General features: G+C 36.8%; 3 protein-coding genes and 1 long non-coding RNA gene across 10 annotated transcripts; 2 read left to right on the top strand and 2 right to left on the bottom strand.

Moving 5' to 3' along the window:
• Positions 1-2578: 2578 nt before the first annotated feature.
• LOC113710155 (arogenate dehydratase/prephenate dehydratase 1, chloroplastic) lies at positions 2579-9119 on the top strand. 6 transcript variants are annotated; one of them, XM_072066499.1, is made up of 13 exons: positions 2600-3474; positions 3788-3844; positions 4381-4448; positions 4521-4613; positions 4699-4712; positions 4797-4899; positions 5311-5391; positions 5459-5554; positions 6955-7032; positions 7108-7197; positions 7284-7351; positions 8181-8262; positions 8712-9119. In XM_072066499.1, the coding sequence occupies exons 1-13, from the start codon at positions 3180-3182 to the stop codon at positions 8766-8768; spliced, it is 1182 nt and encodes a 393-aa protein (XP_071922600.1). In that variant the 5' UTR covers positions 2600-3179; the 3' UTR covers positions 8769-9119. The 6 variants fall into 6 exon arrangements, with proteins under 6 accessions (XP_071922599.1, XP_071922600.1, XP_071922598.1 ...); XM_072066497.1 differs by having other exon boundaries at positions 2605-3474; positions 4699-4899; XM_072066501.1 differs by having other exon boundaries at positions 3340-3474; positions 3727-3844; positions 4699-4899.
• A 387-nt stretch (positions 9120-9506) lies between these two features.
• On the bottom strand, positions 9507-12805 carry LOC113710157 (lactoylglutathione lyase GLX1-like). 2 transcript variants are annotated; one of them, XM_027232997.2, is made up of 9 exons: positions 12647-12805; positions 11866-11990; positions 11628-11752; positions 11131-11195; positions 10835-11047; positions 10644-10691; positions 10442-10549; positions 10200-10352; positions 9507-9765 (listed from the first exon to the last, which is right to left on the bottom strand). In XM_027232997.2, the coding sequence occupies exons 2-9, from the start codon at positions 11982-11984 to the stop codon at positions 9715-9717; spliced, it is 882 nt and encodes a 293-aa protein (XP_027088798.1). In that variant the 5' UTR covers positions 11985-11990; positions 12647-12805; the 3' UTR covers positions 9507-9714. The 2 variants fall into 2 exon arrangements, with proteins under 2 accessions (XP_027088798.1, XP_071922603.1); XM_072066502.1 differs by having other exon boundaries at positions 11866-11995; positions 12647-12802.
• Positions 12806-14789: 1984 nt separating this feature from the next.
• LOC140014541 (uncharacterized) lies at positions 14790-17069 on the bottom strand. The gene is made up of 2 exons (XR_011821317.1): positions 16362-17069; positions 14790-15133 (listed from the first exon to the last, which is right to left on the bottom strand). It is a non-coding gene; the product is annotated as an uncharacterized lncRNA (long non-coding RNA).
• Positions 17070-19895: 2826 nt separating this feature from the next.
• On the top strand, positions 19896-22703 carry LOC113710732 (5'-adenylylsulfate reductase 3, chloroplastic). The gene is made up of 5 exons (XM_027233847.2): positions 19896-20128; positions 20221-20385; positions 20497-20623; positions 21204-22008; positions 22111-22703. Exons 1-5 carry the CDS (start codon positions 20059-20061, stop codon positions 22339-22341), a joined length of 1398 nt encoding a protein of 465 aa, XP_027089648.1. The 5' UTR covers positions 19896-20058; the 3' UTR covers positions 22342-22703.
• Positions 22704-23526: the final 823 nt, after the last annotated feature.

A 23526-nucleotide genomic window follows, 5' to 3' on the forward strand; every position in this document is an offset into this window, starting at 1 on the left:
ACAAAAGAAAGTAGTAGTAGTGTCATCGTGGCAAAGGACCACAATTCCAGGATTTTTGGATCATTCTTTCAGTTTGATTTATACAAAATTGAAGGTGAATTTTGCAGGCTTAATCGTGAAGGGATAGATTCTTACCCGGACACAACAGTCAAATAGAGAGAATAGTTTTCTGTAGAAAAAATTTTATGTTTTTTATAAATATATTTTTTAATCACTATTTTGTTTTATATATGTCAAATCACTACCGTACATTTTCCTATAACAGCGGCCGAAAGAACGGGCTTAATTAGCCAACCCGACGACTATTTTGTTCATCTTCCTGCAATGTCTCTTTTTTTTAACTTTAAGAAAGCCTTCGTTCAATACACAAACACAAGGGATGCAAACTCGAAACTGATCATCAATCTTTTCTCACTAGACAACTTGAAAGCAATCAGGCCATAACGGAGGAAGGAAGTCTTAAATAGGAAGCTGATCATAGCTCCTAGGAAATTTTTATCCAAGATCCAACTTATCACTCTCTTTTTGGAAGACTTGCAGCAGTCCAAGAAAATCAACATTGAAGTTGCTGGTAACAGTAGTAATCTGCAGTTGCCTTCTTCCCACCACAATCCAAATTTAATACTATCTGCTAGCAAAGATTCAAGAATTGGAACTTCATTTCGTGAGCGAACAGGAGACACTTGAATCAACTCTTTGTTGAATCATATGAAGTAGCTAGTTGACCAAGACCTAGTCCGCAAAGTACTATGAATAAAGAACTTGAAAGATTTCTTTTTGGACCTAGTCCGCCAGCAGATAGTGATGCAGTTTGTCTAATCATTCATTATTAATCAGATAGTAGTAGTATTACAGATTGACGTATTGATAACTGAAGAATTACATTTACATTTATAAAAGTTTAGTTGAAATGTCACAGAGCTAACATTGGCTGAATGTCTCCTCTACCAAACTTTCCAAATTCGCGCAGTGTTGAAATGCAAAAGAAAACACAGATCTTTCTTTTTCTTCCACTTCGAATCCGTCAGCTCAATGTGAATAGTGTCATTTGAACACAACCCAAAAAGTTTCCTTTTCTCCCCATGAATTCTTTTTGTTTGCCCCATGAATGCTTATGTTGTACGATTCTGCTGCATCAGATTTGGACTCCTGGATGTTGAGGGTAAACCACAGCATAACACATAGACAAAGCAGAGCCATACGCCAACCTCTCAATGGCCCCCATTCATTTATTATTGAATGACTAGCAAAAGGGTGTAAACTAAGCTAATCAAATCCAATGCCCTAGTGTTAGTGTTCAAACTTATGTGATTGCGTTAACGAACTTAAAATTTTATTCAAATGTAACTTATTTATTTGATGAATAAAACTCAAACGAGTGAGTTTTTTTTATCGACTTTGAATATTATCGAGTGTAAAACACCGTTCAAATTTAGTTTGATTGATCGAGAAATCAAATTTGATTGAGTTTTTATCAAGTTGAACTCGGTTCGAATATCGAGTAAGTTGATTCATCTTTCATCTTAGACTCAAAACATATTACTCCTCTATTCCGGTAAAATTATACTACTTACCTTTCATCGTTACACATATTAGCAAGTTTAATTAATTCAATCATTCTTGTTTAGTAACATCCCTCCGCTTATATTAGCTTTAGTGTTATATTTACGTACCTCACTAAGATAATTGATTAACGAAGTAACATATTTATCGATCAAGATGTACGTTAAACATTAGCGTAGTAGTGAAATGGTGTACATTTTGTCCTTCTATTAAAAAAATAATAAAGAAATAGATCTATAATTTGAACCCGCAAGAGCAATATAACAATTAAATTTGGATACAAGATCATTACATAGGTACGAGTATATTTCTTCGGAATTAACAAAGATTATTACATGTCTTTGTGTATACTGAAAGTTTGGATTGTTTATTTGCATACTTTCCGTACTCTTATCAAATTAGCAGAGATGTCAGAGAGTATATGCAAAGAATATGACTTCACTATTGATTTTCAATTTGAGAAAATTAATCTAAAGACTAACGTCTCTGCTCCAAAATTCTGGTTTTTGGGTTAAAAAATCGTAATATAAGAAAGCAAATTTTGTCAAATATTTTTTTATTGTGTTAAATTGTAAATGTCGCAGAGTATATATTTATTGATTTGTCTAACGAGTGCTATATACGAGATTAATTAGGAAAAGTAAAATAAATTTAAGAGACGATAGACAAGATCAAATAGAAAAAATATATAAATATAAAAATAAATAATAATTATATATAATAGGTTCGACCAAAATTTTTTTTGAATTTGGTTAGACGCAGATTAGGTGTGTTAATTTCCTCACCACTTTTAATAATAATATATATCACATGGATAAGGTTGCCAAACTTAGACTAAAAGTATGATTCTTCCAGATAGGAAAGAAGAATAGTTAAAAGTCTAAACCATGCAAAAACTGGACTGCATATTAATTTTGTTGCCTTGTCTAAAAGATTGGGTATAGAGAGAATCTTACGTAGATTTAGGATTTTAACTTTTTTTTTCCCAAGCAGAAAAAAATTAATCTTGAATACACTTGACTGCAGCTGCATTTTTTTTCGCATAAAGATCCAAATCCAATCCCATCTTTTCTTTTCAGCCTCTCTCCCCAATTTCCACTTGAGAACCATTGCCGACTGCTGCTGCATTTTTTTATTTTTTTTTTTAACTCTTCTTTTCTTCTCTACTCTTTGGAAACGTGTTACCAACATTCTGCTCACCGACTCCCTCTCCCTGTTCCTCTCTAATTACTCATAGTCAGCAGTCTCAGGTCTTCTCTACAGCAAATTCTGTGCAATTAAAAGTTTCTTCCATATTCGATACGTCTCTTACCCACATTACCGCTATAACTCGGGCCGCCACTCCTCTGCATTTACTCAACAACCATTTCTCCTAGGTCCTTTCTTCCTCTTCTTATGTTGTCAACAATGTCCTTTTCTCTCCAATGGGTTTTTCTTAGAAACGTGATCACTTTTGATTGAACTCAACCCCACCAGAAAAAGAGAGGGCCTTTTACTGAATAAAACAAATAAAAAGTGTGTCTTTTTGCCTCTCTCATGAATCTCTGCTTTGGGATTGATACTGTAGCTAGTAATACCAGAATAAAGAATTTGAATAGGGATTGGTACAGAAACTAATGATGGCTAGTATAAAGGGTGTACCAATCTGCAAGGCTTGTTGTGCGACCAATAATAATCACCGTCATTGCTACTATTACTCCAAACAAATTGGTCTTTCAGAATCTGGGTCTAGGAATTTGTTGAATTTGAGAGTGCAGAACAAATGGGAATGTAGATTGGGGGGTGTATTGACAAAGACGCAGACGGCAACTACACCAGTAGAGGAAAATGACAAGCCTTCTGTTGATGGAAATGGAGAGACTCAGATCACAGAGGCAAGGGGATTTCACAGAGATTTACAATCTCTCCCAAGTGAGTAACTTAATTAAGAAAATATCAGCCCTTTTATGTTTTGGCATTTAGGTGAAACAATTCTTTAGTTTTCTGGGGGCAATTTTGATTTGTGAGTTTAAAGTGCAGCTGACCGTGTTTAATTCTTAAAAAAGATTGGAACTTTCTGTTGTAGATTGTAGAATAAGCTTGATAGTTGTATTTAGATTAGAATCTGAATGTTTGCCTTAGTGGAAACGTGTGTTGATTAGTTTTCTGCATAATTCTGTAAAGCTTATTGGATTCCGGCAGGTCTCTTGGTCATCCAAGTAATTCATGTCATGTCTCATGCCAGGTGAGGATTTTACACTTGTTGTGGTGTTTCCTTTGTGGCCCACCTTCCATTTGGTTGGTACTGTGCTTCTTGCTGCTGAGAAAGAATTGTACTAATATCCTGGAGTCCCCTTCTCTACCAATTTTAAAAATAGTAAAGAATTTCAATTTAGCAATGTTAGGTGGAAAAAAAAAGTTGTCTATTTATAATTTTTGGCATGCACATGACAGATAGCATAATGTGTAAGGAGTAAGAATTGATTATTTGCAGCCACGATGAGCTATGAGGAGCAAAATAACTATGTTTGGGGCACCCGTTCCAATGCTCTGGCTCCAATGCTTGATATGGGAACTTAAAATTTCTAAGCAATATTCTATCCACATTTATAACTAGCGATGAGTTCGATATTCTGTTATATCCTACTTGTGAAGTTTTTTTTTTTTTTGTCAAAATACTTGTGAAGTTTGTTAGGTATATGTTTGATAGTATAGCTTCAGTAGCAAGAATGCAGGACTATAAAAATCTCATCAGTTAGTGCATCTGATTACTTGCATTTATGGTTCACATTTTCCATTTAAGCTTATGTGCTTTAGTTAAGAAAGCTTCAATTGCAGGACCATTGTCTGCAATTGATCTTTCTTCTTCTCTAAGTGATGGTTCCAAGGTGCGGGTTGCTTATCAGGTAGGCTTGGCACATTTCATCACCTCTTCAGAATGTTATACTTGCATGACTGATCTTTCTTGCCTCGTGTAGGGGCTTCCAGGTGCATATAGTGAGGCTGCTGCACTTAAAGCATACCCCAAATGTGAGACTGTACCATGTGATGAATTTGAGGCTGTCTTCAAGGTTTTGCTGTTTGCAATCTCTGTTTAAATATTGTTTGTTAGTTGATGTTTAAAACGTAATTCTTGTATCAATTTTCCTCTTTCAGGCAGTTGAATTGTGGTTAGTGGACAAAGCTGTACTACCCATCGAAAATTCTGTTGGTGGGAGTATCCACCGTAATTATGACTTACTCCTTTTTCACAGGCTGCACATAGTTGGGGAAGTGCAGTTGGTCGTAAACCACTGCCTCCTTGGATTGCCTGGCGTTAGAAAAGAGGAGCTAAAGCGTGTTTTAAGCCATCCTCAGGTAAGTATTTCATTCTCATGAGCAATATTCTTCCCCCTTCTTCTCCATGCTGGTTGAGAAAAAAGCCAGTGATGCACCATATAGTAAGGTTTAGGCCTCATCAATGTGAATGAAGTTAATTAGTAAATATACCCAAGTTCATATTTCTGAATTATTCATCTAGACGCCAAGGTAGTTGCTTTTAAGATACCAGAAAATCATAGTCTAATTAAGGTCTACCAGTATTGATGACTATTATTGTCTCTCTGAAAGGGATGAATTTTCATAGAAAAAGAAAAAGTGTTTGAAAAAATAATGTACAAAATATTTTACTTTATAGCTGCAAATTGGATCTGTTGATAGTTAGTTTCAGCACTTTGACTCGGATACACCACGAAAATGAGAAACAAAAACTATTTGTTGTGTTTTCAGGCCCTTGATCAATGCGAGATGACACTAAACAAGTTAGGTGTTACAAAAGTCAGCACCAACGATTCTGCTGGCGCTGCTCAGGTATTCTGTTCAAGGCTTCTTACGTGTTTGAGCTTTTGACAATAAATCAGATTAATGCCTGGGACAGATTACAGCAGCTGAACGTGTGAGGGATACCGGAGCTATTGCAAGTGTGCGAGCTGCAGAAATTTATGGGCTTGATGTTCTAGCTGAAAGAATTCAGGTGACCACAGTATCTGATCTTTGTATCCATTACTTTGCAGTATCCACATTTTATCTTTTTATGCTGCTCATTGCTGGTGAACTATATGATGGCATCATGGCCCTTGCTTTAAAGTTTTCTGCTTCTAAATTTGCCACCATGGTTGCTTGAGATAAAGTGACGTTCTTTAGGCTTTGACCAGTTGTTCTATGTACCAAAGCCAATGACCTTGGGCTTTTTTTAGGCAGTATATAGAGATGTTCTGGTCTTTGAGTTTTAGAAAGATGACAATGCTTCACATATAATTTGAGGATCATTCTGACTGCAAAAGCATCTGGATTTCATGCATATTAGATTGGACTGATGATCCCATGTAATGCATAACTCATCCATTAAGTGGATAAGTCATTTTTTTTAAGTTTTGTCATGTATTAAGCTGTACAGAATTTGAAAATTTTGAATATGTATAGGAACAAGGCAAGTAGAAGGACTTGGTTAGTTGTAGGTTTGCAAAGGAAGAAATAGAGGGTGGGATCAACGCTTTATGTATCTTTATGTTTTACTTTTGCACTTTGAGAGTTTTTTTTTTTTTTTTTTTGGAATTATGGTAGACTATACCACCCCAAAATAATGTAACTCAAATAGAAATGTTTAGAATTTTTTGTTTGGGGGAGGGGGGGTGGGTATTCCTCCAAATTGAGATTTGATACTTATCTTTTTAAAGAGTAATTGGTTCTTGACAAAAAGGGGTTTAAACATGTAAAGTGGAATGTGGTCCGTTAATATTGCATAAAATAGGCCAACTGCTCTTGCTTTTGTTCTACTCAAATATCTGTGAGTATGAAAACTCTAATAAGTTAGATAAGTTATTAGTTCCATTTCTTTATTTACTTTTTCAGCCCTCTGAAATTGGGAGTATGGAAAAATGTAGGTTCCAAGGCTCGCATTCCTGTTCTATTGTGGTTTTTTTTTTTTGGCTTTATTGCCTTTTCCTTTTTATTCGTCTCCTTTTTTTCCACGGTTTACCTTGTTTTTGCACAATAGCTGTTGATGTCACGTGAAATTTTGGGTCATGAATTTCACACGTATGTCATCAACATAGTAATCACATTTACAGTCAGAGTTTGTGGTTTAGAACATCCAAATAGACATTAATTCACATATAGGTGAAACTAACGAGGGCATGTGTATTTCTTCTAGAAGCACCTGATGCATGCGAACTAATCCTATGTTTACAATATCCAGAAATATTTAGATGTCAGGATATTGCAAATTTAACTGGCATTTAATAATTGACAAGAGTAGATATTAGTATATCAGTGAACGGAACTTTTTGAGTCTGCCATGCTTGAAATTCCTTTTCGTCAATCGATTACATTTATTGGTTGATCATTAATATTTGATTGCAATGCACTGACCAGGATGACACTGATAATATTACCCGTTTTCTGATACTTGCGAGAGAACCTATAATCCCAGGCAGTGATAGGCCCCATAAGGTATAATCATACCAATGATGTTAATATATGTTTGTAGTTGCATGGATTGAAGATATTCATTCGTTTTACTTCCAGACTAGCATTGTCTTCAGCCTAGAAGAAGGGCCTGGGGTACTATTTAAAGCATTAGCAGTTTTTGCTTTGAGGAACATTAATTTGTCCAAGGTAACCTTAAAGTCATGGTATATTAAGAGTCATTTTTTTTAATACCAAATTTTTGACATTGATTTCAATGGAAAATGCAAATGCAGATTGAGAGCCGACCACAAAGATATAGGCCGCTAAGGATTGTTGATGACTCTAACAAGGGTAGTGCCAAGTGAGTTTTTCCAACTGAGTTTAGAGACCTCCGTGGAGCTATGTGGCATTTACAGTTCTATGAGTAAATTTGATGCTGTATATATATTGGTCATAGTTTCATGATCTGACTTAGAGAAGTAAGGTGGATGAACAACTTGTAATGGTTAGGGAGGCTAAAATTAAGACTTTTGCATCTTAATGTAACAATCATCTTGACAGTTGACAACAATGTTTTAGTGAAGATGTTTCTTTATGACATATAAAAATTATTCAAAATTATGAAATGTTAATAATTTCTTAAAGTGCAATAGTTTCGTTGAAACTTTTGATAATTTCTCCTCATCTTTTTGCCTTGACGCTATCATGAGATGCATTTATTACCATTTTCTTAAAATTTTCCAATATCAGGGTTCACATTGCAGCCTCCTTTTTCTAGGGTTACTCCAGTTTGGAAAGCCTTAATAGCCTCTAAAATTGTGTCTCTGGTCCATGTGACGCATGAAAGCATGTCAAGTTTCTTTCCCACAAAGCTTGTTAGCAAAGTGATGTATTCCTGACAAATACTTTTCTGCTTACACTCAAAACTTGAGTTGCTTCTTCTATTTGCCTTAAATCCTGTATTTATCAACTTAAAAAATGAGAGAGAGAGAGAGAGAGAGAGAGAGAGAGATTAGCTGCAAACTCGGAGTGACTCGTAACTTCAAACAGCCTTTTCTTGCAATGGCCGGCATAAATGGACGATATGATGCAGTGAAACAAATTCCAAAAAATGGCCTGTTTTGCTTCGCTTTGTATACCCAAAAGATTCATCCATTCTTATGTGGTTCGATTGTCCAATCTGATGGCAGGTATTTTGATTACCTCTTTTATGTCGATTTTGAAGCATCTATGGCAGAGCCTCGAGCCCAGTATGCTCTGGCACATCTCCAGGTTGGTATTATGCCTTCCTAATGACTTGTTGCTTTCTCTGTCTATCATATTCATATTCCTTAAGTGGATGGGCAAATACCATGAGATAGTCATCTGTGTTCCAAGATCTGATGTATGTGTGTTTTGCTGCTTGAAGAGCAGTCAGAAGATTGTTTTCTCTTTTGATTTCTGAAAATGAATGTTATAATTATGAAGGCTTATGGACTGTTTTCCATTTGTTCCCTTCTGACTCTGAAAGGCCGAGCTGCCGCCGATAACTGCTGAAAGGCTTGGGGGTGGGTGATGAAAATAAAGATCATTTATACTGCCATTTGTTTAAATGTTTGCTTTAGCCAAATACCTGGAAATTTCTTTCTACACCATCTCTCGTGTTTTTTTTTTTTTTCATATGTTTTTTGAGGCCTCATGTAAGCATGGTTCTAAGTGCTTTCTTTCACTTCTTCCTGCAGGAAATTGCAAAATTCCTTCGTGTCCTTGGTTGCTATCCAATTGACACAACTCTATAAATGAATGCCCCTACAAAATTTGATCAGACTATTACTTTGATTTCCATGGTACAAAGGAAGGTTTCAGCTTCATATCTGTGCGTATACAGTCTTTCAAGTATTCTGGGAAGACTTTTCCCTACATATGATAAGAGCAAACAAGATTGGATGCCAAGCTTACCCTGACAATATATCTATCGTATTTAATTCTTTTCATCTTCCTAGGAAAGTTTCAGTCTCAATGTGTAAGCAACAGAATGCTCATACTCTGCAGAACAGGATTTTCTTATGTTGTAACTCGAGGCAATTCATTGAACTTTGTGCTCCTAAAGAAGCCCCAAAATTGAGGAAATTTGGCCCTTCTTCTCTGAAGCAGCTGGACTCTGATGTCTTTCCTGTTCTAGAGCCAGATAACTCATGTTGTCTTGACCAATTGCATCTTCCAATGGTAGGGGCTGGGGAATTCCTTGACACATGGAAGTATCCAAGGAATGAAAGTAGACAACTGGTTGATAATTAAACGTGTAATTTTTGGTGCTGACGAGCCATCGCATGTCCATATTCTTAGTTCGTCTGTTAAATGTTAGCAACAATACAACTATTTCCTCCACTGCTTGCAGACTAAAACAACTAAATCAGTCATAAGAATCAAGAAAGATGGTCATGGGCATGCACCAGTTTTCAGTTGTAGAGATGGTGATAGAACATTCACTTCAATTTTAAATGAAGTTACTGCAAATCATCGGCACTATTTTACCATCACAAGAACAGCAAACTAATATCAATATCAACAGAGACTGAAGTAACTGTTCCAAAATCATATCTTTTAAATACAGGGCCAGTTGACATAGCATCAAAACACAAGCATTGCACTGCAGTTACACAATAGCTAAAGCTGCAGGCATTATTTATCTCCTAGTTCAAAGCAAGTCTATCTGATCCATCCAGAAACATTTTCATAACATAGTCAGTCTTTCTTTTCAAGCTCCTTCAGAAAATCTTGATTGTCAACCAGAACCTGTTAAAAGAAAACAACGAATTTGATGAGCTTTCAATATGATGATGGTAGCGCATTTTAAAGCAAAACTAGACAAAGAACATAGACCATACAAAGATTATTTATACAGGATCTTCAATCATTAAACTATAAAACACATTTGACAAAGAACGTGTGCACTGTGCATCCTATGTGTTTCATACAATAAACCTTCAAAATTTAGCCATCTCAATTGTTTTCGCTTGTTCTCTTTTTAGGCTTTCAGAATCAAAAAGATGTATTAGCTCCAAAGAACCACTTATTTTCGCCAATTTAGGAGGAAACTCAAACAAAAGATGATACATTATAATCTGATAAGGTAAGACTTGTAACTCAAATGTGCATGGCAACATTCAAACCGTTCAACCTCCAAATTTTGGTTGCAACTTGGTTCATTTAATGTCTAAATCACTTACTGTTTTCCAACCATCTGGGTCAACAAAAGACACAATCTTGGTATTGATTCCAGGAATTGGTCCCGGTTGCCTGGTAATCTTCCCTCCAAGCTCTTGAGTTACAACATTTACAACCTCACCACTTTTATAAACATCATCAGTGCTTATTGCAAGCTGGTGCAAACATAACAGCTCTCAATAAGGTAGAAAACAATATGCATCCCGACAAAGAATTACTCGAGTTTCAGAAGGCAAATAAAAACCTGTGCGTATGCATTGCCTTTTGTGTATTCTGTCACACCATAATTATATGTCAATTCCAGCACAGTTGTCTCTTGCTCCTCAGCATATCCTAGCATTGCTATGGTGTACTGCATGGAGGTTTAGTTTGGTAGGTAAGATCCATATCCTAGGTGAAAAAATAAATAAATAAAAAATAAAAATCTACATTTAAACAAATACAACCTTCTGTTCCGGTCTATCAGTCTTCTTCACCACCTTCATCCCCAATGCCTATGCAAAACCATACACGTCATTACATTGGACAGTGTAATATTGAAGAACCATTGAATATGGAAGATGCAATCCAAGTGAAACAGTAAATTGAGAAGCAGCTTCAATAAGGAGTTGTAATAGGCACTTTAACTTCAAGATACCTTTTCATAGAACTTGATAGAGCGTTCAAGATCACCCACTCGAAGCATTACTTGACAGAGTGGTTCAGGAGTAGGCCCTCTTTCAATGAGCTCAAAGAGGTAACCGTCTGGATCTTTGGCAAACGCAATGACACTTTTACCACCTTTCACAGGTCCAGGCTCCCTTGTGATGGTTCCGCCCTTAGACTTTATATCTTCAGCAAGTTTGTATACCTTCAAACAAATGCATCAAAAGAAGTCAAGCTAACAAAAAACTAGATTGCAGAAAGTAAATCAACCAATAGAGAGGCACTTACATCTGGGGTTGCAATGGCAAAGTGGCCAAAGCCACTACCAATATCATACTTGTCGACCCCATAATCTGCAGGTAAGCACCAGAAAGAACAACCCAGAGATGACATCAGATCCTTTACATAAAAGGTTTTGTTCCCAATGTGCAATGACGACACACTTCTAATTGACGCTTGATCTCATAACCCTTTTCTCTTATATTAAAAGCACCATCTGCAATTATTCACTCACCATAGGCTGAAGAAATGCATAAAGAAACCAATTCCCCTCACATACAGAAGACATGCAAGATTGCAAGTAAATACCAAAGCTACTTTCCCCTAAAAGTTCAATTTTTGCATACCACTTGTTGTATTGATCAATAAGATTCAGCATACCCCGCTACAAAAAGTAGGAGCAACAATAAGCACAATATACCGCAATCAAGTGCATAATGTATACTATACCCATCCTCATGGCAGTAAGCACCAAATTACCAAAAACATTAGGATCCTAAACTTACTGTATGTCAACTCAACCACAAAGTGAGAGTCTTCAGGGCCAAAACCAAGGAAAGCATTGGCATACTTCTCCTCAGGAACATCTCTCTTCCTCAGCAGCTTCATCCCAAAGCATTCCGTATAAAACCTACGACGCCAGAGTCACCATTCAACACATTAAGAACAGAATAAAACTACAAAATCCCATATTCAACAATGGTCAGCTACTTTTCTTTTCCCATAAGCAGTAAAACTTCATACTTGATTGTCCTATCAAGATCACCAACGCGGTACACAGCATGTAAAAATCGACGCTTATCCTTCTTTGGCCATTCCAACAACTCGTCACTTGGAACTGCTGGTGCTGCAGACTCGGCCATATCCACCTATACTTCTCAGCAGCAGATTAGTACCGATTAACGAAGTATTCACAGAAAATAGGACAAAGAGAAAACTTAAGTTTAATTTCATCAGTTTATGCTTTACATTGACCTTTATTTTTATTTTATTTTTATTCACCAGGAGATTCAGGCTTATATGTTGAAAGAAAAAGTAAATGCAACCCACTTTTCATGATCAATATAAGAAAAAGAAATTCCTCATCATATTTTCCCTTGATTATCAGTCTTTTTTCATCATGACAATTATAACGTACAAGTTATTTCCTTTTCTTCATCATGACCATTTTATCACCTAAAATCCAAACAAAGGATTTTGAGAAAAACAAAAAAAAAAAAAAAAAAGTAAAAGCAGTAAGCCAACTCCCCAGAAAACTCTAGCAAGATCACAACTTTGTATCACCAGTAAAAAAAAAAACTCCTAAAAAAAGTAAAAAAGCAGAAAATTACTTTTTTTTTCAAAATATAACAACTTTAAAAAGAAAGAAAAAAAAAAAGAGGCAGACAAAGTTAATACTTAATCACCAATAAACAAAAATTTACTGAAGCATGGCACAAAATCATAAGGAGAAAAAAAAAAACAAAGAAACCATATAAATGTAGAAGCACGAAGATTGGATTATAATTGGAGTGAGAGAGCTTACCAGAGAAAGCGTGAAATAATAAATCCGAGAAATGGAAAATCTATGGATGAACTTCGACAGAGTAACCGGCTGAACTACAGTCTTCCTTTTATTTGCTGTGAAGCGTGAACCTCCTCCTCGTACATAGCCTAGAATGTACTACAGATGCGTTAAAGTTACGGGCTGTCCATGACGGCCCATTTATACTGGACCGCGGTTATGGGATGTACTCCTTTTATTTTATGACATAGCAGCTAAAATGTCAAATAAACACCGAAACATCAATCCATGAAAAAAAAAAAAAAAAAAAGAAGAGGCAGAATTGCATTCTTATCCAGGCTCCTTCCTGTAACATTTTGTTACAAAGTGCATAATGCACTTCAATGACAATAAAATCCCCTCCAGATCTTTATGAATTCCTTTGGTATATCCCTTTCCTTTAATGTAAAGTAGGAGCAAAGTAAATTATGAATTATCGTGTTGGATGAAATAAGAGCACCAAAACATTAAGGTAGGGCATGGGATTAAAACAAATCAGGTTCATACTTAAGAAAGTATCAATTATTAGACCATCTAGAAGAAGTATGAGTAAAATATGAACTATTGTGTCGATTAAAAAGAAAAAAAAAACACGAAACATCAAGTTGGGCATGGGGTTAAAACAAATCAAATTCATAGTTAAAAAAGTATCAACTATTAGATCATTTAGGAGTAAGAGTAAAATATGAATTATCGTGTCGATAAAAAAAAAACACCAAAACATCGTGACGGGATTCATACTTAAGAAAGTATGAACTATTAGCCCATCTGTGGTCTATCCTTGATGAATGTTTGTGTTATGTTAGTTTCATATTCGAATTTTACTAAAATGGAGTTCTTTACGGGATTTTGGAATTTATTTAAAGGCAAAGTTCCAATCTTTCAACTTGATCTTGATGGACCGAGCAAAGAGAAAAGCAAAAAAATAAAACAAAATTGTGGTTGATATGATAGACACACTTTCATCAATGATTATTGTTTTGTGCATTTGGACACACACATGGATACCTTTCATTCCTTTAGATTGTGATGCCATTGCTATGAAGTTGTCACGCCATCAATCGCTAATGAATAATAAGGACTAGGTTTGTTTGGATATCATGTTATTTATAAAAAGGAAAGGAAAATTATTTATTTGCATCACAAACACATTTTTCTATTAACTCTTTTATTTTTTTGATCATCTCTAAATCTCACATATATTATATTATAAAAAATACTGCAGTAAATATTTCAAATAATCTCCTGTCCAAATCCACTTTATTAGTTTGAAGAACTTCCTTTAACCACTTGTACACACAAAAAAAAAAAAATTCCTACCTAACATTTAGGACAAGGAATAGAATGCACAAAATTGATAGGTATTTTCCCCTTAGAATCAGTGGATTACAACTTTAGATTTGTTCTAATATCAATTACTAGCTTAAGGATCCCTCGTTCGATCGTTAACGATTAAAAGATTGATTTGGGCCTGGAGTTGAAACTTGGTGTCAGACAAAGAAGAGTTTTAGAATCAGAACCTTGTTATTGTTTTTGACGAAACCCAGAGTAGTAGAGATCTAGCTCCCTAAATTGATTTGAGAAAATAATGGGTCGATTCTGTAGGCCCTAGTTTAAGGGACTGACCCAATTTATAGCACGTTGGGGCATTTGGTTCACTTAGCCTTGGATCAACGAAACTGAGGCCCGAAATTTAACTAATCAAGATTACCATTCGCATAATCAGAATTACTTGTGCAGCGAATTGTTTTATGACTGTGTTGGAATTGAAAGATGAACTAAACTATTCGATACTAGAATCAAATCCAATTTTGTAAGAGTTCGCCGAGTTTGGTTTGCTAACTAGTCAAGTCAAGTTTGAACAACTTTTTGTGTTTAATAACTTTCAAAACAAGTCAAATTTAAATAAAATTTCAAATTCGTTAAGATAATCAAACAATTCTGAACACTAAATTGTTCGACTTGATTAGACTCATTTACATCCCTAATGACTGCAATACTGCTTAAAAATTAGATGATCAATTTCAAACATTGAAAACATTTTAAAGGGGAAATGCAATAAGTAAGACCACACACACATATATGTATGTATGTATGTTAGGCTATCTCATTGAAAAATAGTTGGTAGCTTGAAGGCTTATTTCATTGTTATTTTTGGCACAACCGTGAACATGAAGAGCAGCATTTGAAAATCATTGATCTTTCAACGCTTTTGTTTGAGAAAAGTTACATGGGGTTTTGTTTATTCATACACCTTCAAGAACAAACAAATTCTGGTAAATCAATGCCACGGTCCACATTTGCACCTTCCAGGATGATCACGCATCGGAGGCATTTCGCAGCGTGGAGCTTTCAGAAACGGACACCACAATACATCGCACTCCGCCTGCACTACGCAGGGCCTGTCAATCCCCAAAATCCAGTCCTTAAATGCATGCCAAAGCACTGCTTCAGTTCCTGATGATAGACCTGCCATAATTTCTTTTTATTTAGTTTTTTGCAAGCAAAAACAAAAAAAAAACAAAAAACAAAAGAGAGTAAAGAGAATTGCTGATATACGTGAGAACTAATCATGGTACTATTATACATTTGGTCTGAAATTTGTCTGTATCATACGGTGTCTTATACAAACAAACACTAATTTAGTCTGAAAAGAAAAGAAAAAAAATAAACACAAGATGAGTGGTGTGGTTTTGGCAAACTACTATATATAGCATTTTCCTGGAAAGAAAGAGATACTTACAAGATGCCATAATGCAAAGCACCAAAAGAAAAGAAACCATAGATTTTGAAGCCATTTTTATCCTCTTTTTTACTTCTTTAGGCAACAAGACAAGATGCAAACACGAATAAAGGCCATACTTAGGTCACCCTTGCTATTTATATCTAAAAGCAGAAGTAGAATCGGGGACTAAAAGCCTGAAACTTGGGTTTTTGTTTTTGTTTTTGTTTTAGTAATAGACTAGGTTAAATGGTGTGCGGATTTAGCCTCGTAACTACAAAGTAAGATAACTAGATAAGCAATAACACCCGTTAAAACTAGTTAAAGCTTCTACATTAATTTACTTCCATGACTTTAAGCAGTTAGATATTTCTATTTAAGAGTCTATATCTACGTTACTTTGTCTTGAAAAAATGTTATCTACTATTCTAAAATCGGCCCGAATTTGACCTTGTTTGGAAAGTCATTTTTTTAAAAAAAAAATTTACGTTTTTTGTGAACACATTTTTCAATTATCTTTTTACCTCACATATCAAATCCCTACAATGCATTTTCTACAAAAAAAAAATCTAAAAAATTATAATCCAAACAGGTCACGCAACTAGATTGCAGCCAGAGGGAGGGAAAATGTGGCGGGGGAGGGGGAAGGGAAGGAGAGGGGGAGAGAAAAAGCAAAAAAAAAAAATCTCGTTTTTCTTGTTCCAATTTTCGACGGAGAGAGGGAGGAGTGGTGGGGGAGAGGAGAGGGAGAAGAGGTGGAGAGGAAAAAAAATCCCATTTCTGGTGTTGCAACTTCTGGCAAAGGGAGGGAGGGGTGGCGGGGGAGAGAGAGGGGGAGGGGGAAGGTAAGGAGAAGGGAGGAAAGAGGGAGAGGGAGGGAGAGGTGGCGGGGGAGGGAGAGGGAGGGAGAAGGGAGGAAAGGGGGAGAGGGAGAGGGAGAGAGAAAAGGCAAAAAAAAAAAAAATTTTTTTGCACCTGCTCTTCCTGCTAGGGGATGGTGGGGGAGGGAGGTGGGAGAAGGAAGGGAGAAGAAGAAGAGAGAAAATAAAAGAAAAAGAAAGAGAAAGAGAAAAAAAAAAGAAAAGGAAAAAAAAGCTTTTCATATTAAAAATATTTCCTACAACTTTTATAATAAATTATAGTAAAGTTTTAAATAAATACTCAAAAAACTCATTTGGCAAATGGGGCCTAAAAATCTTTAAATTTTTTGCTAATTTAAAAATTTTAAATGGTTATTTTTTAATCCTTCCTCCTCTCTCTATACCCTTTCTACTTTTAATTGCTAGTTTTAGAACCTTGAACCTAACAATAATGAATGGAAACAACTCTAAAAGTTTTCTCTTGGCCAATGCACCATTCTCGGTAGCTTTAAAATCTTTGAACTAAATTCTCAGGCCTGTTTGGAACCTGAGTTTTTTGTGAGTTTGTCTAAAACTTTACTGTAGTGCACTGTAGAAGTTTTTGAAAAAATTTTGTAGAAGTTTTTATAAGGTGAAAAAAATTTTTGTAAGGTGCAAAATTTTGTAGAAATTTTTGTAGAGTGAAAAACTTTTTTTTTCTTTCTCTTTCTTTTTCTTTTCTTTCTTTCCTTTTTCTTTTCTTTCCTCTCTTCTTCTTCTTCTTCCTTTTTCTTCTTCTTCTTTCTTTCTTTCCTCCCCGTTACCTCCCAGCAGCACTCACGCCCGCCACCCCTCTCCTCCCTTTCCCCTTCTCCTCCCGCCACCTCCCCTCTGCCACCGTGACACCCTCCCCCCGCCACCCCTTGTGCCCCTTCCCCCTCTGCCACCGCGACCCCCTTCCCCCGCCACCCCCCTGCCCTTTCCCCCGGCCACCCCCTGCCCTTTCCTCTGCCAACATGACCTCCTGCCCTTCCTCCTCCCCTGTCCCTTTTCCCGAAACTCCCTCCCCCTCCCCCGCCACCCCCTGCAAAAGTTAAATCCGCCGCCCCCGCAAAAGCTCCCCCACCCTGTCGCTCTCCTCTGCCCGCAACCCCCCTCCCCCACCCCTGCAAAAGCTCCCCCTCCCTCTCCCTCTGCCCGCAATCAAACAGGAAGGCAGCCGGAAGATTCAGGTTGGTCTGGGGCGGCCGGAAGATTTAGGTCCAAAGACAGGAGGGCTCTTGGCTTCTTGACTGCAAATTCTCGAGAACCCTCCTCGTCGTTACTGCTGGTGCCAGTTAGCGTGGGCAGAACCTTTTTTATTTTTTATTTTTTTTGCAAATTTTCTTCTCCCCAAGTTGCGGGAGGGGGAAGATGGCGGGGAAATGCAGAGGGAAAGAGGGGAGGGGGGAGGGAGAAAGAAAAAAAAAAGAAAAAAGAGATTTTGGAAACTAACATATCGGTCAAAGGGGAAGGGGAGGGAGAGAAAAAAAAAAAAAAAGGAAGGCCGGCAAAAGTTGGCCGGAATAGTTACCACAAAGTTTTTTGAAGGGAAAGTTTTTTGTGTATTATTTTAAAGTGTATAGGTAAAAAACTTTGATAAGTTTTTTGGGGTTCCTGTAGCAAAAATTGTTAAAAAACTAGTAGCTAAAAAACTTGACCAAAAACTTCACTTCCAAACAAGCCCCTCATATCAAGAAGTTGTCTCTTTTGGGGTCGTAAAAGGTCCTAAGGCTATGTTTAACTTACGAAATGATACTGCACTAGTGCCCTCCCATGCATGCTGAAGTTCAATGGATGTATGATCATTGGATGATGGAATACTCATTGTACGGATTTTCATTGTAAAAATCCACCCTCTCCGGCCATTATAACTATACACATTTTATACATTAAATTTGTACTAAAAGTTTTGATAGTTGTTCATCATTTGAATCTTATGATTGAGGGTTGTCCCTTCGTCAAATTCAAAGGACCATTCCTCCATGTGTGATGATGCAAGGAAACACGAGGCAACTTGGGCTGAAACTGAGAGAGAAGGACTTGCTGTTTTGAATATGGAAGAAAAGACCGATCCAAAAACAACAGACAAAAATTAAAGGGTTAATTCCACTTTACCCCCCCAAACTTTGGACGATTACCCACTTTAGTCCCTAAACTTTAAAATAGGACACTTAAATCCCTAAATTTATAAATACCTCCCAATTAAGGAAAATTGTTAACAGAATCCTAAATGCCGTGGTGGTCGAAATGTTCCATTTTATAAAGGTTTAGAGATTTAAGTGTCCCATTTTATAAGTTTAGGGACTAAAGTGGGTAATCGTCTAAAGTTTGGAAGAACAAAGTGGAATTAACCCAAAATTAAACAATAGTAAAAAAGCATAATTAGAGTATTTTCCAAAAGATTAAGTGTTTTGGGACATTTATTAATAGGATTGCATGGATAGATCAGTCTTTTGATAACTTAAAGAGAATATATTCATACTATCTTCTCAATCTTTTGATAAAAGCTTGGCATTTTAATTCCATGATTTTATATGCAATTAGATATTTTTTTTTCTTTTTTATGTTAATCGGGTTTTTTGGCCAGTTGTCTATCTACGTTACTTTTCCCCAGAAAAGGGAGAAAGGTTCCCACTCGACTATATTTGGATCCCCTCCATTTAGCTTCATTCATTTCTAAAAATTTCGAGAAGAATTTTATCGTGCAAAGGCAAGTGGACTGCAATTTATTCATTCTTTTCATAAAAACTTTGAGAAGAATTTTATCATGGCAAGGAGAGTAGACTGAAATTTAAGGAAAAAAAATTCACATCAAGACAAAAGAATTAAATAGTTTCTTTTAAATAAGAAGTTTTGAATTCAAAACTATCGTGCCATCTAATCTAATCCAACCCTGCCTCGAATTAAATAGACTCCACCGTCGTTTCTTTTTTCCACAATTACTACGGATCTATCTTCTACTTAATAAAAATTTTCAATTTTTCTATATACAAAAAAAAAACTCTATTCAACACGATGTGAAAATCCAAATCGCCACTCCTCCGTGTTGCAACAACTCTAAATTGAATAGGAAATCAAAACAGACAACAAAATTACCTCTTAATCTATTATTTTACTAATTCTTTTACCAAATTAGGGGAATAACGCTCAATCAACTTGTCAAAGAATGCCTAAAAAAAAGCCATCATATATATTAAAAATTTTGAAATTAAATCTTCGAATATGAGGATTGAAAAAATTGAGAGGATACAATCATACAACGAGTCAATTATCCAAGAGATTAGATGCAAATGATGAATTGTTAGAATCATGAGGCCCTCAATAACCAATAATAAGTCAGAAAAAGTGTTCCATAAAAAGTAAAGAATATTTAAAATAGGAAGAAAAAGAGATCCAAGTTTGGAATCTAAGGAGATGTGCCTTTGACCGGTGCGAAATCCGCAGCCTCTCAGTGCACCACGACTCCCCTCATCTTCTGTCAAATGACGAAAGTGCTGACCCAAACATAATTAAAATCGTTAGCCAATCATCATTTGCCATGTCAGAATTTAACCGGACTCAAAATCACGTCCAGGTTCAATGAACCTGGAGAGCCACCTCCTCCCTCGCTCCCTTCTTATAGCTTCTCATGTTTTTCCTCTCCCATAACTGCCTGTGATTCTCATTTCTCTCTGATCCTTAGCCGCTCCGAAGAAAATCATACTAATTCTTTGCAAACCCAGAGATCAAAAACCTTAATTTTTACAGAATTTTACGTCGTTCCTCATTTTCTTGAAAGGAGAAATAGTAGAATGGCTTTGGCTTTTAGTTCTTCACCTGCCATTCATGGTTCTTTATCTTCTTCCCATGAGCAAAGTAAAGGTAAATTTTGGCTTTTTTTTCCTGTAAGAATTTATGTTGGTTTCTTGGGTTCTCTTTTAGTTTTTAATTTGTGGGCTGTTCTTTTGCACCAGTGGGCTCGCAGTTTGGTTCTTTTCAGCATTTGGATCGGCCGCATATTTTATCAGCTTCGCTGAATGTTTCCAGGAGGCGGTCGGCGGCGGTTAAGCCGTTGAATGCGGCTGAGCCGAAGAGAAATAAGTCCATTGTTCCATCCGCAGCAACCATTGTTGCGCCAGGTAATTCATGGAGTCTGGTTATGTTAAAAAATTTTGCCTTTGTTTCATTTTTCATTTTTAAAAAATTTATTTTTTGATCAGTTTGGGCTTAATAATGTGGTGCAATTACAGAGGTCGGGGACAAAGTTGAGGAAGAGGATTACGAGAAATTGGCCAAGGAGCTTGAAAATGCATCACCACTTGAGATTATGGACAAAGCCCTGGCTAAGTTTGGAAATGATATTGCTATAGCTTTCAGGTGAAGTTGTGTGTTACTTTTATCTTACTGGCTTGTTTTCTGTTAGTTGCATAGTGATTTTAGTCCTTTCATATTCAGTCTTAGGGTCCGATTGTATTACTACTTTGTGATACATGTATAGTTTTAAATGGAGGAAAATCATGGTGTTTGTGAGTATGTATACTTGCTACTACATGCTAATGTTGAACAGACGATTCCCCGGTTTTACTATTAGATATCAATATATGGCGAGGTCTGCCTGATACATGGTAATTCACTTTAATATGGTTCTTGAAGCTCAAGGTGATTTATGTTCTTGTATGATCATTTTCGAACAGAATTCTTGTGACATGCTTGCATGATCCTGTGGAAAGATTACAAAAATTTGATCATATCAGTAATGTGAAAGGATTATAAACACTAGATTTAGAGGGCCTTGCAGTCTGGCTTGATGTATTTAACTTAGTGCCTTGATTTATGGTTATGGCAGTTTGATGATTACTTGCTTTGGTATTTTAGACCACTGGGTTTTGATGAATTGTAACTTAGACACATGTGGATTTTTATTATCTTCTGAATGAATGCGGATGTTTTTGTGCAGTGGTGCAGAAGACGTGGCTTTGATTGAGTATGCACGATTGACTGGTAGACCATTCAGAGTATTTAGTTTGGACACTGGGAGGTTGAATCCCGAGACATATAAATTTTTTGATACGGTTGAGAGGCACTATGGGATTCACATTGAGTACATGTTTCCTGATGCTGTTGAAGTTCAGGCTTTAGTTAGGAGCAAGGGGCTTTTCTCTTTCTATGAAGATGGTCACCAAGAGTGCTGCCGCGTGAGAAAGGTCAGGCCCCTGAGGAGAGCCCTCAAGGGATTGCGTGCCTGGATCACTGGTCAGCGTAAAGATCAGTCCCCGGGTACTCGATCTGAGGTCCCTGTTGTTCAGGTGGATCCTGCTTTTGAGGGCCTGGATGGTGGATTAGGCAGTTTAGTTAAGTGGAACCCTGTGGCAAGTGTTGATGGCAAGGATATTTGGAATTTCCTGCGGGCCATGAATGTGCCTGTCAACCTTTTGCACTCACAAGGTTACGTCTCAATTGGATGTGAGCCGTGCACAAGGCCTGTCCTGCCTGGGCAACACGAGAGAGAAGGAAGGTGGTGGTGGGAAGATGCCAAGGCTAAAGAATGCGGTCTACACAAGGGCAACCTGAAGCAGGATACTCTGAATGGCAATGGAAATGGGGCTGTCCATGCAAATGGAAGCACAACTGTTGCTGATATTTTTGATACGAAGAATATTGTGAGCTTGAGCAGGCCTGGGATTGAGAATTTGCTAAAGTTGGACGATAGAAGAGAGCCTTGGCTTGTTGTGCTTTATGCACCTTGGTGCCAGTTTTGCCAGGTGATTAATCTCACCATACCTTTGAAACATTTTATTTGCCTACATTTTGACCTAATTAGATCATCATTCTCACTATAATTTATATAATATAATGTCAAGCAGGCAATGGAAGGATCATATGTCGAGTTGGCCGAGAAGTTGGCCGGTTCTGGTGTGAAGGTTGCAAAGTTCAGAGCAGATGGTGACCAAAAAACATTTGCACAGAAAGAATTGCAACTTGGCAGCTTCCCAACTATTCTCTTTTTCCCCAAGAACTCCACTCGGCCCATAAAGTATCCAACCGAGAATAGAGATGTTGATTCTCTGATGGCCTTCGTGAATGCACTCCGGTAATGGCATTTAGAATGTCAAACTGATTGAGGAGCTTATTAGGTTTACATTCCTCATCTCCTAGCTCAACCAATTCAAGTTGGAAGAAAGGAATAGGACTCTGGTGTTGCTTGAGGGTGGTACAGGTTGGATGATGGCAGACTAGAAGTTTTGGAGAAGTTCACGTTCGCAGTTGCCTTTAGTTTTTGTCTGAGTATCTTATTGTATATTGTTCATACGTAGATTTTAGCCCCTTCTGTTTTTGGACTTTCCATGTTCCTTTTAAGGCCTGTTGGAGCTATTATGGACAATATGTTCCATACGTGGTTCATTGCAGCTGGCCTTATGGATATGGAATTATTATGTCTGAATCCTGAGTTTCTCCATTTCTCTGCTCGCTTGATTTTCGATAGTGAATCGTTTCATCTTACGATGAGAGGACCGAGGAGAGGCCTTATAAAACATGATATCTACATTCATTATCAATGAGGTGGACGCCGAAGCCGTCTAGCAAATACTAGGAATTGGGATCAAGAACTTAGGTGGCACCTGGATTGATTTATTAATATGTTGGCACAAAGGTTTGCAACTCTTCTGTCCGGATAAATGCTCGCTGCCATGGTGGAGCATTAACAATATACTAAGAGGATCAAGTGACAGTAACAAAATTGGAGTGTTACTTGGAATCATCTGCCCTATAGGAGAAATTTTAAAGAACTCTTTCTTTTACTCTCTTGAAAATAGTAGGATGATCAACTGATAATTCCAAAAATTGGAGGGTCACTTAACTTTGTGTATCATCTGCACTAAAGAATAAATTTTAAAGAATAAAAGCAAAAAGCAAAGAGGTTGTGGAAACTAACGAGGAATTCGATCACACCGCCAACGCGAAAGTAGCTTTAGGGGTTTAGTCCATTTTCAGATTCTCAGGGACAGAATACAAGTGTGATAGAACTTAGGAGGGAATCAACTTTAAAGGTGGCCGTTACGTTTTCTTAAGAGGCATAATCTTGAGGGGCTTCGTGGAGTCGCCAAGTCATGTTCCAATAGAGTTGAGTGGAACTTTAGTCTAATCAAGTCCAATTGCAACTTAGTTTTATCAGGCTCGAATTTGACAAATTCTCAATGTAACAACTCGAGCTTAAAAAAATATTAAATAATTATTTTTTAAAAAAATAAATAAAATAATAATTTTTTAAACAAATAATA

This window comes from Coffea arabica, chromosome 9e (genome assembly GCF_036785885.1).
Source record: "Coffea arabica cultivar ET-39 chromosome 9e, Coffea Arabica ET-39 HiFi, whole genome shotgun sequence".
In the NCBI taxonomy this organism is placed as follows: Eukaryota; Viridiplantae; Streptophyta; class Magnoliopsida; order Gentianales; family Rubiaceae; genus Coffea; species Coffea arabica.

What these genes read in the sequence shown, in the direction of transcription:
- LOC113710155 (XM_072066497.1), top strand. Translation starts at nt 3,180, where the DNA reads ATGATGGCTAGTATAAAGGGTGTACCAATCTGCAAGGCTTGTTGTGCG. An exon ending in AGGTGCGGGTTGCTTATCAG is followed by an intron (nt 4,449 to 4,520) that starts GTAGGCTTGGCA and finishes TGCCTCGTGTAG; the next exon opens with GGGCTTCCAGGTGCATATAG. An exon ending in AATTTGAGGCTGTCTTCAAG is followed by an intron (nt 4,614 to 4,698) that starts GTTTTGCTGTTT and finishes TTCCTCTTTCAG; the next exon opens with GCAGTTGAATTGTGGTTAGT.
- LOC113710157 (XM_027232997.2), bottom strand. Translation starts at nt 11,984, where the DNA reads ATGGCCGAGTCTGCAGCACCAGCAGTTCCAAGTGACGAGTTGTTGGAA. An exon ending in GATCTTGATAGGACAATCAA is followed by an intron (nt 11,753 to 11,865) that starts GTATGAAGTTTT and finishes CTGGCGTCGTAG; the next exon opens with GTTTTATACGGAATGCTTTG. An exon ending in CTATCAAGTTCTATGAAAAG is followed by an intron (nt 10,692 to 10,834) that starts GTATCTTGAAGT and finishes GGTTTTGCATAG; the next exon opens with GCATTGGGGATGAAGGTGGT.
- LOC113710732 (XM_027233847.2), top strand. Translation starts at nt 20,059, where the DNA reads ATGGCTTTGGCTTTTAGTTCTTCACCTGCCATTCATGGTTCTTTATCT. An exon ending in AGCAACCATTGTTGCGCCAG is followed by an intron (nt 20,386 to 20,496) that starts GTAATTCATGGA and finishes GTGCAATTACAG; the next exon opens with AGGTCGGGGACAAAGTTGAG. An exon ending in GATATTGCTATAGCTTTCAG is followed by an intron (nt 20,624 to 21,203) that starts GTGAAGTTGTGT and finishes GTTTTTGTGCAG; the next exon opens with TGGTGCAGAAGACGTGGCTT.